Source organism: Neophocaena asiaeorientalis, unplaced genomic scaffold (genome assembly GCF_003031525.2).
Source record: "Neophocaena asiaeorientalis asiaeorientalis breed wild unplaced genomic scaffold, Neophocaena_asiaeorientalis_V1.1 scaffold263, whole genome shotgun sequence".
Taxonomy (NCBI): Eukaryota; Metazoa; Chordata; class Mammalia; order Artiodactyla; family Phocoenidae; genus Neophocaena; species Neophocaena asiaeorientalis.
This window is the reverse complement of record NW_020175015.1, coordinates 1752414-1769878: the sequence shown is the minus strand read 5'-3', so window position 1 is coordinate 1769878 and position 17465 is coordinate 1752414. Positions and strand designations below refer to the sequence as shown.

General features: G+C 50.2%; 2 protein-coding genes across 2 annotated transcripts in view; both read left to right on the top strand.

Moving 5' to 3' along the window:
* PAAF1 (proteasomal ATPase associated factor 1) overlaps positions 1-6008 on the top strand; it is a 60597-nt gene extending 54589 nt beyond the window's left edge. The window contains exon 14 of the transcript XR_003005553.1: positions 5913-6008. The gene's annotated coding sequence lies outside the window, so the exon portion shown is untranslated. The remainder of the gene's footprint in view (positions 1-5912) is intronic.
* DNAJB13 (DnaJ heat shock protein family (Hsp40) member B13) lies at positions 604-14993 on the top strand. The gene is made up of 8 exons (XM_024761942.1): positions 604-895; positions 5913-6016; positions 7097-7258; positions 10480-10637; positions 11676-11789; positions 12893-13006; positions 13994-14070; positions 14665-14993. The coding sequence occupies exons 1-8, from the start codon at positions 828-830 to the stop codon at positions 14816-14818; spliced, it is 951 nt and encodes a 316-aa protein (XP_024617710.1). The 5' UTR covers positions 604-827; the 3' UTR covers positions 14819-14993.
* Positions 14994-17465: the final 2472 nt, after the last annotated feature.

The following is a 17465-nucleotide window of genomic DNA, read 5'->3' as shown; positions in this document are numbered from 1 at the left end:
GCCCATGCTGCACAACAAGAGAAGCCACCGCAATGAGAAGCCCGCGCACCGCAGCGAAGGGTAGCTCCCCCTTGCTCGCTACAACTAGAGAAAGCCCACGTGCAGCAGCAAAGACCCAACACAGCCAAAAATAAGTAAATAAATTTATTTAAAAAACCAAAACAAACAAAAGGCATTGGGTAAAAACTAGGAAATCTGAATGAAGGATGGAGTTATGTTATAAATGATGTACCGATATTATTATTTGTGATAAACGTACCATACTCATGTAATGTGTTAATGATAGGGGAAACCTGGTGTGGGGCATATGAGAGCTCTACTATCTTCACACCTTTTCTGAAAATCTAAAATCTAAAATAAAGATTTATTTTTAAAAAATAGCCAAATCTATTTGTCTGAAAACTTAATTAAAACCAATTGCTACTCTCCTTAAAAACTGTTTTTTTAAAAAAATTTACTTATTATTTTTTCTGAATTTTATTATTTTTATACAGTAGGTTCTTATTAGTTATCTATTTTATGCATATTAGTGTGTATGTCAATCCCCATCTCCCAATTCATCCCACCACCACCACCCCGCCACTTTCCACCCTTGGTGTCCATACGAAAAACTCTGTTTTCTGAGTTGAGTGATCCTTAGGCTCACAGAATCAGTCCTGGTTTTCTCAATCCCTCTTCTACGGGCACAACTGAGAAGGCGGTTTGTTTAGGCAGGAAGGATTACAACTCCCAGAGTGCCCCTGTGCGGTTGTCAGGAGCAACCACGGAATGCAGACTAACAGAGCCGCTGGAGTCAGGACTATCCACCGACTGACAACCAGCCAGCCATGGGCCAGGATTATTACTCTGTGCTCCAGATCACTCGCAATTCAGCAGATGCCCAGATCAAGAATGCGTGAGTGGGGGCAGGAGCGAGGCTTTTGGGTTGTGCTGGGACAGGCCTGCCCTCATCTCTTCCAAACTGAGCTTTCCTGCACAGCTTAGGGCAGGCAAGGTAGACCTTGTTCCTTTTCTTGCTTCTTGCACACCTACTTCCTGGCTTTGGGCTGGGTCAGGGTTCCCAATCCATCATTCTTTACTCTCTATGCCCTGTCTGCTCTCCTGGGTACCCTGGTTTTCCTAGCAATAAAATGGGAACAAAGGAGACTTTATGCTTAATATTATGGAGACCCAAAGTATTGTGAACAGGAGAGTGACCTGACCAGATGGATGTATTACATATTTTATTCTGGCTGTCCACGTGGGGTTTTGGCATTGAATAAATTACATCTCTGAATAGTTCCATCAAGTCTTGGGGACTTTGTGGTGTGTCTAAGACAGGAATCAGCACATTTTTCTGAAAATAAATTTTTTGACGAATATTTACTGAGCGCCTACTTACATGGGTTCAGTGCAGTCTCAGCAGCTACAGATATCGTGAATCAGACATGTGCAGCTTAACTTTGTTGGTGGATACAGATGTTGAATAAGTCACAGCAAGCTTGATGAATGTTACAAAAGGGGACATACAGGGCATGTGGAAGCTATCTTGGAAGGAGAGAGACCCCTTCAGGAGCTGTCATGATAAGGCAAAAGATGAGGCTTGAAGCAGGGCAGTGGGCTGGAGAGAGAAGAGAGAATGGACTTAGCTATAAATTGGATCATTGTAGGGTAAAGAAAAAAGGGAGGAATCTAGGACAATTTAATTAAGGTTGTATGATAATAGCTACACTTACTGAATTGTGCAGATGCTGTTCTGAGAACCTTCCATCATTATTTCACTTAATCCTCACAACAGCCCTGAGAGGTAGGTACCATTATTATCCCAAGGCTATGTGCCTAGTAACGGGCAAAGCCAGTATTCAGACACCTTGCCTGCTCTAATTGCCTACCACGGGCCAAGTCCCATAGGGGATCTCAGTGGGGTAAGTGGAGAGAGTCTACAGTGTGGCTGGTGAAACAAGACACAAACTCGTTAATCAATTAGAGAACAATTCGGGACAGTGTGTGATGTCACCCACTGTTCATAGCATTTCATTGGCCAGTGAGACCTGTCTAGGGAAAGGTCACAAGGAGGGAGGGCAGTTGGAATGCAGAAAGATAAGCCCAACTTAAGCACTGGAAAGAGCCAGGTCTGAACCTAGGTTCTCCTATCTGCTAGCTGTGTGACCTGGGAAAATTGCTTAACCTTTCTGAGCCTCAGTTTTCCCATCTCTTAAAAAAAAAATGAAAAGTAAGAATTGTTTTGGTATTGAAATAGAATTATATGAGATAATGAGCATGAAAATGCCCAGCAATCATTTGCGTCTGAAACCATGTCTTATAAAGAGTGATTAAAAGAACCATATATGTTCCAAACAACAGTCCTTAACCTTTCTCCCCTGAAACAACTCTTTTTTAAAAATTTATTTATTTATTTATTTATTTTTGGCTGCGTTGGTTCTTCATTGCTGAACACGGGCTTTCTCTAGTTGTGGCGAGCGGGGGCTACTCTTCATTGCAGTACGCGGGCTTCTCATTGCCGTGGCTTCTCTTGTTGCAGAGCACGGGCTCTAGGCACGTGGACTTCAGTAGTTGTGGCATGCAGACTCACTAGTTTGGCTCCCGGGCTCTAGAGCGCAGGCTCAGTAGTTGTGGCGCATGGGCTTAGTTGCTCCACGGCATGTGGAATCTTCCTGGACCAGGGCTCGAACCCATGTCCCCTGCGTTGGCAGGCGGATTCTTAACCACTGCGCCACCAGGGAAGTCCCCCTGAAACAACTCTTAAGGCATGAGTTACATGTTTGACACACTCTCCCATGGGAGTACCTAGATTTTGACCCCTCCCCCCCCAAAAGGCTAAACTTACATAATGAAGACAAGCACCACGATGATTCATGATCGCCCATGATCGCCCAGCTATTAACTTCTTACTCATTCATCCGAGGCTGCCACATCTGGGCTGTGACTTCGCCACTTTCTCTCCCACTCAGGAAAGCAGGTGAATGAGAGTGATGTTACTGCAGAGCTTAAAACCACTCAAGTTTATATGGAAAACTGAACTCTTCTCAAACCTCCTTACTTTTACTCACTGTTAGTTTTCCTGCAATTCTCACACCTGACTACAACCTTTGTAATTGAGAAGGGCTGGTTTAGAAGTCTCAGGGAGGGTGTGAAAATTGCCTTCAAGTCTGTCAAGGTAGACAGAGCAGATTCTGTCTGTAAGGCCCCCCAGGGCAGAGCCAGGACCAGGACCCTCGTGGATGGAGGCAGAGTCGCAGGACAGCAGACCCAGCTCAGTAAGAGAAAGCTTTGCCTAAAAGTCAGACTGGCCCCATAGTGAAATGGGCTGCCTTGTGGGACAGTGATTTCACAACATTTACTCACTGCACTTAGTGCTAGGCACTGAGGACATAGAGAACTGGACACGGCAACTGGAGGGACTCACAGGCTGGTGGGAGAGACAGATCCATCAAACAACTGAAGCACCATGTGCTAAGTATGAGGATCAAAGGCACTTGGGGATATGGGAAAGAGTATCTAATCTAGCCTGAAAACTGCAGTCAGGGAAGACATCCTGGAGGAGTTGACCCCTGAGTTGAATGTGGAAAGATGAATAAATATTTGCCAGGAGGAGGTGAAAGGAGCTGGAGAGGGGTGAGCATTCCAGGCAAAGGGAGGAGAATGTCAAAGCCATGAGCAGTGCGGAGTGTGGAGCTTGGAGCCTGGAGAGAAGGACAGGAGAGGTCGTGGGAGCAGGGAGGGAGAGCTGTGAGTGAGAAGGGCAGAGAGAGAAGCGGAAGTTGAATCTCAGAGACATTTGAATTTTATGCTGAAGACAAAGGGGGAACCAGTAAAGGGTTCAGGCAGGAGAGTGACTTGGTCAGGGAGCATTTTAAAAACATCAAATTAACAAAAGAGAGAGAGAGATCAAAGTGGTGGCAGCACACAGAATAGACTGGAGAGGGGGAAACTGGAAACAGGAAGACATGGTTCTGCAGTGGTTGTAGGGATGAAGAAGTAGCAAGAAAACATTATTTAGAAGGAAAAGCTGATGTGCCTTGGTGGACTGATGGAATGGGGGTGGAGGGGACAAAGGAGAACTTGGAGTGGAAGATATCAGCTTTTCCGCTTCAGGGTGTGGACCAATGGGGAAAAGTTTAGGGAATGAAAATGTGTGCACGTTTGGGTTCATTGAGGTTGTGGGGCCCGTGAGACACTGGAGAGGAGGTACCGAGTAGGCAGCTAGGTACAGACACCAAGGGAGCGAACTGGTTTGAGATAGAGATTTGGGAATCATCAGCGTGTAGCTGGTGCTCAAAGCCGTCGGCCAGCTGGGCTTGTCCACGGAGTGTGTGTGGAGTGGAGTAAGAAGCACGGCGGAGCTCTGGGGTCACCGGCATGGAAGGTGGGACCACATGTGTACTGAGTGACTGAGGAGGCTGTGCGGATGCCCTCCTTTTGCTCCTGCAGACCCCTGCCCCACCTTTCTGCACCCTGCTCTCTGCTCTGGGAGACTGGCCCATATGAACTGCATCAGTAGACCTCCTGGCCCTCAGGCTTCCAGATGCATCCTGCAAAAGGAGCACAAGGCAGGAGATTGGGAGGGAGGAGAGTGGGGCAGGGGTATTTATTCCCACCTCCCTTCTTATGGGATCTCTTCAGGTTGGCTATGGCCCTGAATCAAAGATCATAGCTTTTACCAAGGCCCTGTCCACACACTCTCTCCTGTGGGATTTCAGTAACCTCTCCCTCCCCTCACTGCTACAGGCTCATGGGTGGTCAGGGCACCTCAGGACTCGTAGCCTCAAGGGACTGTGCTGTCCCTTGTGGTTTCCTGCCCCACCTGTCACACCTTGGTGTGTGGTCCATTATTAAACTCTCCACAAATCTCCAGCTGGTGCCACGTCTTTCCTCCTGAGATGTAATGATACAGATCCCCGGATACTGCAGGTGTGGCATCACTGTGTGGTGGGATTGGGCAGACACATAAATGGGGGAAAGAGGGACTTCCCTGGTCGTCCAGTGGTTAAGAATCCACCTTCCAATGCAGGGGACGCGGGTTCGATCCCTGGTCGGGGAACTAAGATCCCACATGCTGCGAGGCAATTAAGCCCACGTGCTGCAACTGCTGAGCCCGCACACTCTGGAACCCGCACACCACAACTAGAGAGAAGCCTGAGCGCCGCAACAAAAGATCCTGCATGCCGCAGCGAAGATCCCACATGCCACAACTAAGACCTGCCTGACACAGGCAAATAAACAAATAAACAAATAAATAAATAAAAAAGAAATAGGGGAAAGAATGAGCACAGAGGGGCAGACAGCAAGACGACCTGATCTATGCTGAGTGCCTTTCTGTACCAGGCCCACTGACACCTTATTTTATCTAATCTTCCCAAGAAGCCTGTGTCAGTTCAGACACCAAGACAGAATTAGATGTGCAAGAAGTGTTTGAGGGAAACAACTGTGAGGATGAAGCGGGACTAGGAATGTGCCGGGGAGCCTTCACACCATAGTGCAGGTCTGATGCTTGTGAAAGGCAAGAGGGAAGGAAGGGCTGGGTAGGGAGGGCTGTGGCGTCATCCAGAGAAAATCTCAGCCAGGCTGATGGGGAGGCCTCAAGCAGAGGTTGGGCATTGGAGGAGGCCTGGGTCCTGTAGGGCTGGCCCAGCACTGATACCCCAACAAGCATAGGCATAGGTTGGGAGCAGCTTGGGGCCAGTGCAGCTTCAGCACAAACGGCCAGTGGGGCAGCTTCTGGGACTGTCAGTCAACCATGCTCCCGACACTGGGTTCTCTTCCAGGGGATCTGAGTGTTGTGCCTCCCTGGCCACCACAGCCCTGATTTATAGCTGGAACATCAAAGCTCTGAGAGACCACCAGGCAGCAGACAGCAGAGCCAGCTCTGAACCTTGGTCTGTGCCTCAGGATATTAACCCTCCTCGCTCTAGGTACCGGAAACTTGCCCTTAAGAACCACCCGTTGAGGTCCACTGAGCCATCCGCAGCGGAGGCATTCAGGCAAATAGCAGAGGCCTACGATGTGCTGAGCGACCGTGAGTGATTGCGACTGAACATGGAGGGCGGCTTCTCTGTCCCGTGTCTCTGTTAACATCATCCTCACGTCTCTGAGCGTTGGGCTTTCTGAGGGGGCCCAGCAGAGAGTAAGCATTCCTCTTCCCTGCCCAGAATCTAAACAAATTGAGAAAGAAAACATAATGAACTGCCTTTCTCAGTAGACACAAGCTAAGGTGGAGGACGTGGTGTGGAGAGCCCCCAGATTAGGCTGACGTGCTCCGCTAGTCTCAGCAGTGCAGGACCTGGGGCAGGGCCTCACCCCCCTCCCCGCCCCACATGCCCCACATGCCCCATGCCCCACCCATCCCCTGCAGGACTGTAGAGTGAGATGCTTGCTGCCCAGGAAAGAAGGCTAAGGCTGAGGCAGACACACCCGGTTATTCCCTGATTACCAAGAAGCTAAATCTCCATCTCCTCAAGGACAGCATATGTACAAAGGGACAGAGAGGGGTCTGTGATTAGGAAATCTCTCTCCTATGGAAAACTGAAGCCTAGGGAAAGAGATCCCCCGCCCCTGCCCGAAGCAGTGCCCACATGGGTTCCCTAAGGGCTTGCCCTGGAGATTGTAATCATGGATACTGTGCAGAAGAATGGCCAGAAGATCACTAATGTTTCTCCAGCACCGTTTTCAGGACTTTGGACTCTAAGATTTCAAAGCTCTAGAATTTGGAAGCTCTAGAATTCTTACATCCTACAATCTCAAGGCTCTAGGATTCTATTTACCCCACAAAAGACAGTAGCTGTGATGACTGAGTTAAGCCAAACCCCAGGATGATAGCCCGACCCTCAGTCTCTCACTGTCTTCTCCAATCCCCACCCCTCCCCCAGCAAGTTTCAGTCTTTGTCATCTCTCCTCTGGGCTATGGGGTCATACCTAGGTCCACCCAAGATGAAATGAAATCCCTAACTTCTAGAGTCGGCCAGACAGCAGGCACCTTAGAAATAAGGCTCTTTTCGCCCTGCCCCTTCCTCTCTGCCCCATATCCTTCTGCTTCCCAGCCCTCCAGCTCTCTTAGCCCCTATGCTGGATCCCTTCTCAAGGTGACACATATCCACAGCTGTGAAAAGAGGCATCTATGACAAGTTCGGAGAGGAAGGCCTGAAGGGCGGAATTCCTGTGGAGTTTGGATCGCAGACCCCGTGGACAACTGGTTACGTCTTCCACGGCAACCCGGAAAAGGTTTTCCATGAGTTCTTCGGGGGAGATAACCCCTTTAATGGTAAGAGGTCCTGCCTGCCCCTTTGCCTTACTGGGAAGGACATAGCTATAGAAGATGCTTTTCTCTGAGTAGTTTTGTTTACTTTAAGAAATATATATAGTCCATGGTAAAAAAAAAATTATTGTAAAAGAAATTCCAGTCCTCCATTCCTTCCCCAGAAGCAGCCACTCACTCACTGTTAACAGTGTTTGTATCCTTCTAGAAATATTCTGTGGATTTATGAGCTTATATTTATTTTTACATAGCCTTTTATTTTGTGAAGGAAATGGGACCACATTATATACACTGATTTTTTTTCACTTATATCTTGGAGATTATCTTATTATACAGTATATTATAAACAGATCTACTTTATTCATTTTAATGGCTGCATAAGATTTCAACGTACAGGTGTGTGTTAGTGAGATGAATACAGGGATGGATGTGTGAATGATCCCAGGTTTGAGGCAAACTGACAGAGTTGATTTCCAAGGCTCCGAATCATCATGCAAGGACAGTTTACCTTCAGACCTGTCTTCCTTCCTGGCTCCAGTTAAGCAACTCACAGAGTCTAGATTTTCATTGCCTGGCTGCCCCAGCCCCTTTTCCCTGGCTATACTACAGCTTGTCTGCATTTCAAAGCTTACCTCTTCCTCTTCTCCACATTGATATGTTAAGTGGGCTACAGCCTGCTCAGAGGCCCCTCCTACTGTGCATTGCCTTCTCCTGTCTGCCAGAAGAAGCTGAGTTTATAAACTCCAGGTGAAACTGGAAAAGCAAGGGACTTGAGTCAGAGGGCCTGTTTCAAATCCATATGCACCACCGCTTATGAGCCGTGTGATCCTGGACAAATCTCTTCACCTCTCTGAAACCTCAGCTTCCTCATTGTTAAACAGCCAGTTCCTCACAGGTCATTATCAAATGAGATGATCTTTATGAAAATGGGCTTTGGAGTCAGAAAAATGCCATACAATGGGCCTCTCTCTCCCAGGGACAGGTGCATGGAGAAGAAGCTGTTCAGGGGAGCGAAACCAGAGCTTACAGGGGTATTGCTCATTAGGGAAGGTCAAATTCATGGTATGGGGGTCCCTCAGGCAGTGCCCAGGAGTTATACTGCTGTAGTGCTTCACCCTAGGGGTTCGTGTGTCCCATCTCCCTGCAGAATTGAGGGGCTTGGCTTCCTGTGACCTGGCTTTTGGGGTGTCTGAGACCTGGCACACCATAGGTGCTGGGAGAACAAATGAATTCAACCATGCAAGAGGGGACCCGGTAATTCACAGGCCTCTTGATGACCCATCACATCTTTTTTTTTTTGAATTTTATTTTATTTTTTATACAGCGTTCTTATTAGTTATCTGTTTTATACATATTATTGTATATATGTCAATCCCAATCTCCCAATTCATCACACCACCACCACCCACCACTTTCCCCCCTTGGTGTCCATACGTTTGTTCTCTACATCTGTGTTATGACTCATCACATCTTAAGGGGACAGAGTGTGACACCACCTTGCCCTCCCTAGCCTAAGGTCAATCTAGCCTGCAAAGTTCTTTCTGTGACACTAACCAGGAGGGGCAGAGTACAGGAAATCTTAATTATGATAGTGACGCCTGCAGTTTACAAAGGGCTTCATTAAGCTTAGTGGTTAAGGGCACAGGTTCTGTAGTCAAATCCTCCTGGGTTCACATCCCAACTCTACTACCACTAGCTGTGGCACTGTGAGCATTTTGTTTGACCTCTCTGGGCCAATAAGATAATATCGCAAAGAGTTGAGAACAGCACCTGACACGTAGTAAGCTCTCAGCAAGTTTTGTTTTTAGTTATTTTTTTTAAAGATATTTTTGATGTGGACCATTTTTAAAGTCTTTATTGAATTTGTTACAATATTGCTTCTGTTTTATGTTTTGGTTTTTTTGGTTGCGAGGCACGTGGGATCTTAGCTCCCCGACCAGAGATCGAACTGGCACCCCCTGCATTGCAAGGCAAAGTCTTAGCCACTGAACCACCAGGGAGGTCCCTCTGAGCTAGTTTTAGTTCATCATCATCTTGTTATCTGATCCTAATGGTGGAAGGCAGGTCAAGCATGTTACCCCATCCCACAGACTGAGAAACTGAAGCCCGGACGATTGCAGTGCACCTCAAGGGCAGGGGCTCTTTGCACTAGGATGGAAGGTGGGGCAGCAAGAGGGGTTATGGGTGTAGAGCTGGGAAGGGCCAGAAGAAGTTGAGGAAAGAGGAGTTTGGAAACATGTTGGTGACATCTCTAATTTGTTAGGGATTAACCCTGTCTCTCCCCATCTCAGCTGCTGACTTCATAGAAATTTGAGCCTGGGGTCTCTAGTGGTCTTGGGCTGGGCTGAACAGGGAGGACAATGGAGCCTGGGGAAGGGTAGGGAGGACTGGCATGCTGTGACGCTCCACAAAAGCTAACAGCACATCATTTCTGGCACTACCAGCCACTGCCACCAGAGGACACTCCTGTCTCCTCTGAGGCAGCCTGAGTTGAGGAGCACTTCCCCAGAGGTAGGGGTGGGGTGGGGGAGGGAGGTAGGCAAGTGTGGGTGAAGGGAGTCCAAAGTGGGGGATGAAGCAGTAGTAGAGGGCATCAAGAGATGGTAATCCTTGGATCTACAGTTGAGGATGTTACTGAGTCCAAGCTTCTACTGCTCGCTGCAGGACAGGCCAATAAATTGAGAGATGAGTTGTTGGGGGCAAGGAATAGCGACTATATTTGAAAAGGCAGCAAACCAAGAAGATGTGGACTCATGTCCCAAAGAACCATCTTGCCTGAGTTAGAATTCAGGCTTCCTTTATACCAAAAGGGGAGGGGGTAAAGTCACGTTTCCTAGCTCCGGTCAGCCTCGGGAGGGGAGGTGTTAATTTCCTCCTCCCTGCAGTCATTCACAGGTGAGCCTGGTCAGGATGTTTTCTGTGAGCTTAACAAGGGTATTTTAGCTTATTGCTCATTACCTGGGAGGTAGGGTTCCCAGAGATGGGCCATTACGTATAATTTAAGCTTATAGGTAACATCTGTTTAGTGATTAACTTGTAATAGAATACAAAGGTTCTTCCCTATTACAAGGGCAGCTCGTTGGCCCCGCCAAACAGTCTGAGTCTGCAAGGTGAGAATGGGAGTCTGGGTATTACACTTGGGGACTGAAGAGGTGAGGGGATTGGCTATGAATCCGAGTTTCTGGACACAATTTCTCCTACTCCTCGCCTCTCCCCACCTCCTGCAGAGTTTTTTGATGCAGAAGGAAATGAGGTGGACTTGAATTTTGGGGGACTCCGGGGCCGAGGGGTGAAGAAACAGGACCCCCCAATCGAACGAGACCTCTACCTATCCCTGGAGGACTTATTCTTTGGCTGCACCAAGAAAATTAAGATCTCTCGAAGGGTGAGTACTTGGGAGCCACCTTCTATCCCCTCCAACCCTACTGGTTACCTCCTCCCTGACCCTAACTGGAGACCTCAGGTATGGTCTCTCACAGAATCATGGAATCTTAGATTTGGAGATGGTAGAATTCTAAAATCTGAAGTTTGGAAGGGACAATTGAGGGTATTAGCCTGGTTCTTTCCTAGTGCAGGAATCCCCTCTGTGTGCTTCTAACTGGGACAAGCTCTTTCCGTTCTTCTCAGTTCAGCCCCATCCCTGAGGGAAGAGGGAGGGCTGTGGGTGGGAGGAGTCTCCTGTGAATTCTGCTCTCTGGACAATACCAGACCATACCCTCTGGGTTTCATCTGGGTGTCTGCCTCATGAGTAAGAAGGAGCTGTGTGGGCATGGGGGGTGGGCTGGGGGACAGTTCCCAAGGGGACTGGTTGAAGAAGACCCTCAGTGCCCCAGGGTCCAGACCCTGCATTGGCCCTGTCCCATGGTCCAGCCCTGTGCTAGGCACATAAGCAAGGCCACCTCACACCTTTGCCCAACAGAGGAGATGCCAGCTGTAGCCATGCTTTCCACAGATGGCACCCATCTGGGTACGTGATTGGAGAATAGATGGATGACATAACAGAGGAATGCTTTGGGTGAGGCTGAGATATGTTGCCCTCTGTGGTCTTTCTCCCTTCGGGATTAAAAGACCTGCTAGAGGCTCAGGGCCAAAGCCTCTGGGGTGGGAGAGGAAGTGAGTGCGTGTTCACCGTGTCTGTTAGAAGCCAGGGCCTTGTAATTTCTAGGGCTGGAGTTGTGGCCTTGATCGACTCATGGTGACTGCTTGGCACCTCAGGCCCTAACCCCATGACATGCCCTGCCATCCTGGAATCATAAGCTCTTGGTTCCAGTGGAATAGGGTGGGAGTGGGGATGGCTCAGGGCAAGTTCTCCCCATTGCTAGAGAACTGAGCTGAGCACAGATCCCATGGAGCATCCCTCACGTGTGTAAAGGCCAGCTGGGAAATCCTGAGCAAATCTCCCTCCCCTGTCATCTCACTACAGGTGCTGAATGAGGATGGGTACTTCTCTACCATCAAGGACAAGATCCTCACAATTGACGTGAAGCCTGGTTGGAGGCAGGGCACACGTATCACCTTCGAGAAGGAAGGGGACCAGGTGAGAAGAAGGGAAGCTGCCTAGGGACAGTCACATGGGTTCATTCGGTGGAAAGACTGAGGGGGAAGGAGGCAATGCTTTTTCTTGCCCCTATGAGCCCTGGTCTGGAAGGGAGACCGGTCTGCAGCGTGGGTGAGCTGATCCCTAATGTCCCTTCCGAGGGACAAAGCCTTGCACAATGCCTCGGGGATTGGGTAGCCCAGGGTTTCTCCCCATTTTGCAGAGTGAGAAACTGAGGCCTAGAGAGGGAAGGGACTTTCCCTGGGCAAGAGCACTGGAGCTGAAAGGAGAATCCAGTCCTAACATCAGTGTTCTTCCTGATTTTCTTTAGTGTTTCTCTGAGTAAAGCCCAACTATAGGAGCTACACAGAAACCATTTATTTATAATAATTTTAAATTAAATACTTACTTAAATAAAAATGTAAAATTATCGTCCAAGGCATGCTGAATCCTCAAGTCCTGAGAAGAGGCAGGATGACGGTGTCTTTAGAGCCAGAGAAATGAATTCCTCTGCCTGTACTTCTTGCCCCCTTTCTCACTTATGAAACACCTACTTTTGAAAACCCCACTTCAAGACCCAGCTCCAGTGCTCTGGGCATCCTTCCCTGACCTCCCCTCTGGGTCAGCGCCTCTCTGAGCTCCCGCCTCTGTGTTCCCTTTATCACATTCTTGAGCCTGCTGAGGATTCACTGTGTGCCTATTTCCTCCACCAGACTGGAAGCCCTTGGTGGGGGTGGGGGGTGGCCAGTCTGATCCCTTTGTCCCCAGTGCCCAGAAGAGACCCAGCAGAGTTCTGGAACTTAATGAAGCTTGGCAGGATAGACTTGCAGGCAGTTCTCTGTACCCAGGACAGTGTTCTGCCCTCCAGCTGCGTGCATCTACTTGGGCTGCTCAGTAGAGGATAGTAATGTGGGTAGAGCAGGATTCTTTGCGGTAGGCTTCTCAGAGGAGGGGCTATGAAGCCAGACTGGAAAGGCCCTTCCAGAAAACCTGGTCTAATCTCCTCATTGTTCAGAGGAAGACATGGGGACAATAGAGGCAGAAACTTGGCCAAAGTCACACAGCCAATTAGGCCTTGTCATCCCTTGGCTCACCCTGCCCAGGGTCCCAACATCATCCCAGCCGATATCATCTTCATCGTAAAGGAGAAGCTACACCCTCACTTCCGCAGGGAGAACGACAACCTCTTTTTTGTGAACTCCATCCCCTTGGGCAAGGTGAGTGGGCAAAGTGGAGGAACAAGGGGTGGGCAGATCAGAGCAAGGCCCCCGCACCCCTGGGAGGCCCCGAGGCAAGCAGGCTTCACTCCCCTCTCCCCCTGGTGCATGGCACAGGCCTTCAGAACGTGGTAAGTGCCACACAAAACCTTTGTGGCTGTCTTCACTCCTGAGTGTGAGTGGCCCCTCTGTGCCTTCACAACCCAAGCAAGAAATTGGGCACCGGCCTAGACTTTGCCGCCCCTCCCCGACCCCACCTGCGGTCAGGCACTAAGTCCTGTTAATTCCACCTCCAAATCTCTTTCCACTTGGTCCACTTCTGTTCAGCCCCACTGTCCAGGTCTGTGCACCTGGGTGTATGCAGCAGCCCTCTCAGTGGCCTTCCTGCCTTTCTTCTCATCTCCTTCAGGCACTTCCCCACCAGGGTCTTTCCACAAAGTCATCTGACCCTGCCACACTCCTGTCTAAACATCTTTGCATGGCATTCAAGGCCCTCTGCTGTCTGGCCCCTGCTGATCTCATCCCCTGCACTCCAGCCACTGCCACTTAGAGCCCCTGCCCACTGGGTGCATTCTTTTTCACACCCTCATTCTCTTGCTTATGCTGGGCCCTCTGCCTGGAGTGCTGTCTGCCCACCTTGTCTAACTGGCAGGCTCCTCCTCACCCTTTAAGGCCCTCATCAGCTGCTACCACCACTATGGAGCCCTCCTGCCCCAGCCCAGAATGGTTCAGTGGACCCGCCACCTTGGCTCCCACCGACCCCTTTACTTCCCTCTGTCATAACATGTATCAACATCACTCTTATCTCCCAGACTGTGAACTCCTTGAGGGCAGGTGGTAGCCCGGCTCACTCACCTATTAGTCCTTGAACATCCTTCTGTCTCCAGTGTGTAGGGCCTGGCACTGAATAGTCTCATAAAGTGCCTTCTAAAGAGAATGGACATGGGGACCTCCCCCACTCCCACCTTTGGCCTTAATGTCCCCTAGGCTCTGACCTGCTGCACCGTGGAGGTGAAGACCCTAGATGACCGTCTGCTCAACATCCCCATCAATGACATCGTCCAGTGAGTCCATCTGCTTGGGCCCCAATACGCAGAAGGGCTGCCTGGTCCTTAGAGGGTGTGTTGGACAGGCTGGCCTGGTATAGTTGTTCAGGTTGTACCCAGCACAAAGGGGTGAGAGAGACTGAAATCCAGCCCCCTCTGTGGCCAAGCCGCGGGCCGCATTCACTTGGCAAATGAAGTGCCTTTTTCTAACATGCATGAAGCCATTGTGGAGGCCAGAGGCCCCCTGTGTTGGGAAATCCTTGTTGTCTTCATCCTCTAGAAGTTCTAGAGTTCTGAGTTGTATCTCCTAAGCCCTTTTCCAAGCAAGCCCCTCTGCATGGGAAGCTCAGCAGCCCAGCACTCCCCCACCCCAACCCAGGGTCTGCTGCTTGTCCTGTTTCCCATCTAAAATGGGATTCCTGGAATCCACTATCAGAGCCTCAGTGTAAACAGTTTTCAGGGAGCAAGTTGTCTGGAACAAGCCAGTCTCCTCTCCCCTCCCACTGGTTCTAGAAGCTGCTGACTGCCCCACGCCTGAGGTTTTCTGGGCAGGGGCGGGTGTGCTGCTCTGGGGTGCCCTCCGAGCCCCCTTCTTTCATCTTCCCGTCTCAGCCCCAGGTACTTCAAGAAGGTGCCAGGTGAGGGGATGCCGTTGCCAGAGGACCCCACCAAGAAGGGGGACCTCTTCATTTTCTTTGACATCCAGTTCCCCACCTGCCTCACACCCCAGAAGAAGCAGATGCTGCGCCAGGCGTTGCTGACATAACTCTGGTGGGCTGGGGACTGGAGCAGGGGGAAGAGAAGGCTAGCTGGGCCTGACCCCACCCCTACCCCCAGCACGGGGTGTGCACGGGAGCCAGCCCACTGCACAGGCATGATGTGAGGACCGGATGGCATGGGATTTTAAACTGATACAATAAAGTGTTATTTCCTATCCTCCAGCTACACCCAAGAGTGTGTGTGTTGGAGGGAGAAGAGCTTCATACAGCCGTTCTTGTGGAGCAGAGGGAAGGGCAGGGCTCAAGAAGCTGAGGACCTGGGACCCTGTCCTGGCTGTGTGAGCCTGGCCAGGTCCCTGAGGGTTCAGAGCCTCTGTGCTCCCACCTTGATAGCGTGGGGCAAGCTGCATCGTCTCTGAGGGTCCCCAGCTCTATTTCTCATGACACACGATCTTTGGAAGGGCAGTCTCTAGTGTGATATAGTCACATTGTACTCAGGAAAGCAAAGCACAAAGCAGGTCACACAGGGCTCAGTGGCAAAGCTGTCATCAGAATCTTGAAGGCCACTTCTCACAGCCTCACTCTGCTTCGATTAGAGGCAGCACGAGGGACACAAGTGCTAGAAATGGCTTTGGTTTCTGCCTGGCCTGGGCTGCCTCTAGGCAGGTCTTAGAACTGGGCTCTGCTCCCAGTCCTGCTGCTCACCCTTTGGATGTTACTCTCCATCTTGTTAGTGAAGCAGAACCCATAACCCTTCTCAGGCAGCTCACTGGTGTGAAAGTGCTTAGTGAACTCACTGCTTAGATTATCAGGGTTACAGCATTGCTACCAGTGTGGCCTGGGGGAGTGCCTGCCTCCAAGCCCAGCTGGGCCTTTGCAGACCACACCTGCTTCCCCAGCCTGCCTTCCATCGACAGTGCAGCATGCACTTCTTCTGTGCCAGGGGAGGTGCCCTTCACTTGAGTCTGGACTTGGGCTAGGAGGGATCCAAGCTTATGACAGAGAGGGTGGCCACCTTTGTGAAGTGACTTAAGAGGTGCCAGAGGGACTTCCCTGGTGGTCTACTGGTTAGGATTCCGTGCTTTCCCTGCTGAGGGCCCGGGTTCAATCTCTGGTCAGGGAACTAAGATCCTGCAAGCTGCGCGGAACAGCCCTCAAAAGAAAAAAAAAAGAGGTGCCAGAAAAGGGCCCCATAATATTCATATTGCTTGGATTCCACCATTCAAAGCATCATATTAGCTTAAGGTCTTTTTTCTTAAATGGGGGCTCAGTAGCACCAGTCAGCCACTTTTAAACCATCAGGGAGAAAGCAGCAGACCTTGAGACAGAGTCTGACCCAGGGTTCACCAAAGAATGGGGGCTTTGGAGTTAGATGCACCTCAGGTGTTCTACTTAACCAGCTGTGTACCCTTGGGCAAATCGCTTCACCTCTGAGCTATTTACAATCCCTATCTTGCAGGGCTGTGGAAACCAGAGGAGTGAAGCAGACTCTGCCCTGAGGTAGGACCCAGGTGGAGAGGTGGCGGCAGGTGCCCTGTTCTGAGAGCAAGCAAGTGGGTGAGGGCCTGCCTTGTGAAACAATGGTGCTCCAGCTGTCCTCTAGGGCAGCAGCAAGGCCTGCTCTTAACCTTTTCCTCATGGTGAGACTCTCAGGCCTGTGAAAGCCATTTATGAGATTGTTGTTATTACCTCAGTGTGGCCTTCAGTGCTACCTTGTGTCAGGTATTTTATAGGCATTAAGGGTTGAGGAGTTACTGAGGCCTCCTGGTATGCTGTCCAGTGGTTCCTCCCACCTTTCCCAGCCCCTCATTGTCTCAGGGTCATGCCTAGAACCGTGATGAAGTCTGGTGGCCTCATGTCCATGCCAGTGTCTGAAACACAAGGCTGGTGAATGAGCCAGCTGACAATGCCTAAGGCAACAAATTGCCCCTCAGCTTCCTCTGGTGCAAAACAAATCCTGCCTCAGAGGATTAATGTGAAAATTAAGGTGCATTAAGTACACTGACCGGGTCCTCCACTTATGCTGACTCCCTGCCACCTTCACCCTGGCTTGACTCCTGCCCCCAACCCTGTCCCTCTTGGGGACTATGAGACTTCAGCTCAAAAGTAAGGTGAGGTTGTAAATCAACTATACTTCAATAAAAATAAAAAGTAGCGTGAGGAATCCTGGACCCTCTTTCCTTCTCTACAACCCTAATATCCTGGACCCCTTGCCCAAGCACTGAAGCGCCCAGCCTCCTGCTCTGACCAGTGGGGAAGGCACAGTAGCACCAGCCGACTTCAACAGGAAGGTCATGTTCTCTGGGCTTGGCTCCACAGCTGCCCAACAGGATTCCTGAAGGACCCCAGCCCCTAGGGGAAAAGTGCACAGGGGGAGGGCGGAATCTGATCCTAGTCCCAGTTCAGCGGCTGATTTCCTGTGTCCTTGCCTGCATGACCTGTCTCAGCCTTCAGCTTCTTCAGACATCTATAAAACGGGCCTGGATGGCTTAATTCTAAGGGCCCAGCCCTTCACGAGATGCCTTGGGATTCTGGAACCTCAGAGTCCCCTAACCCTTGAAACAGAAGTAGCCCTGCCCACCTGCTTTCCTGACTGGAGACAGATGGTAGGAACAGGGACAGGGAGGCTGACACCCCTGGTTTGTCACCACCTCCCTGGGATCTCTAGCCTGGGGTGAGGGTGAGACTCTAAAT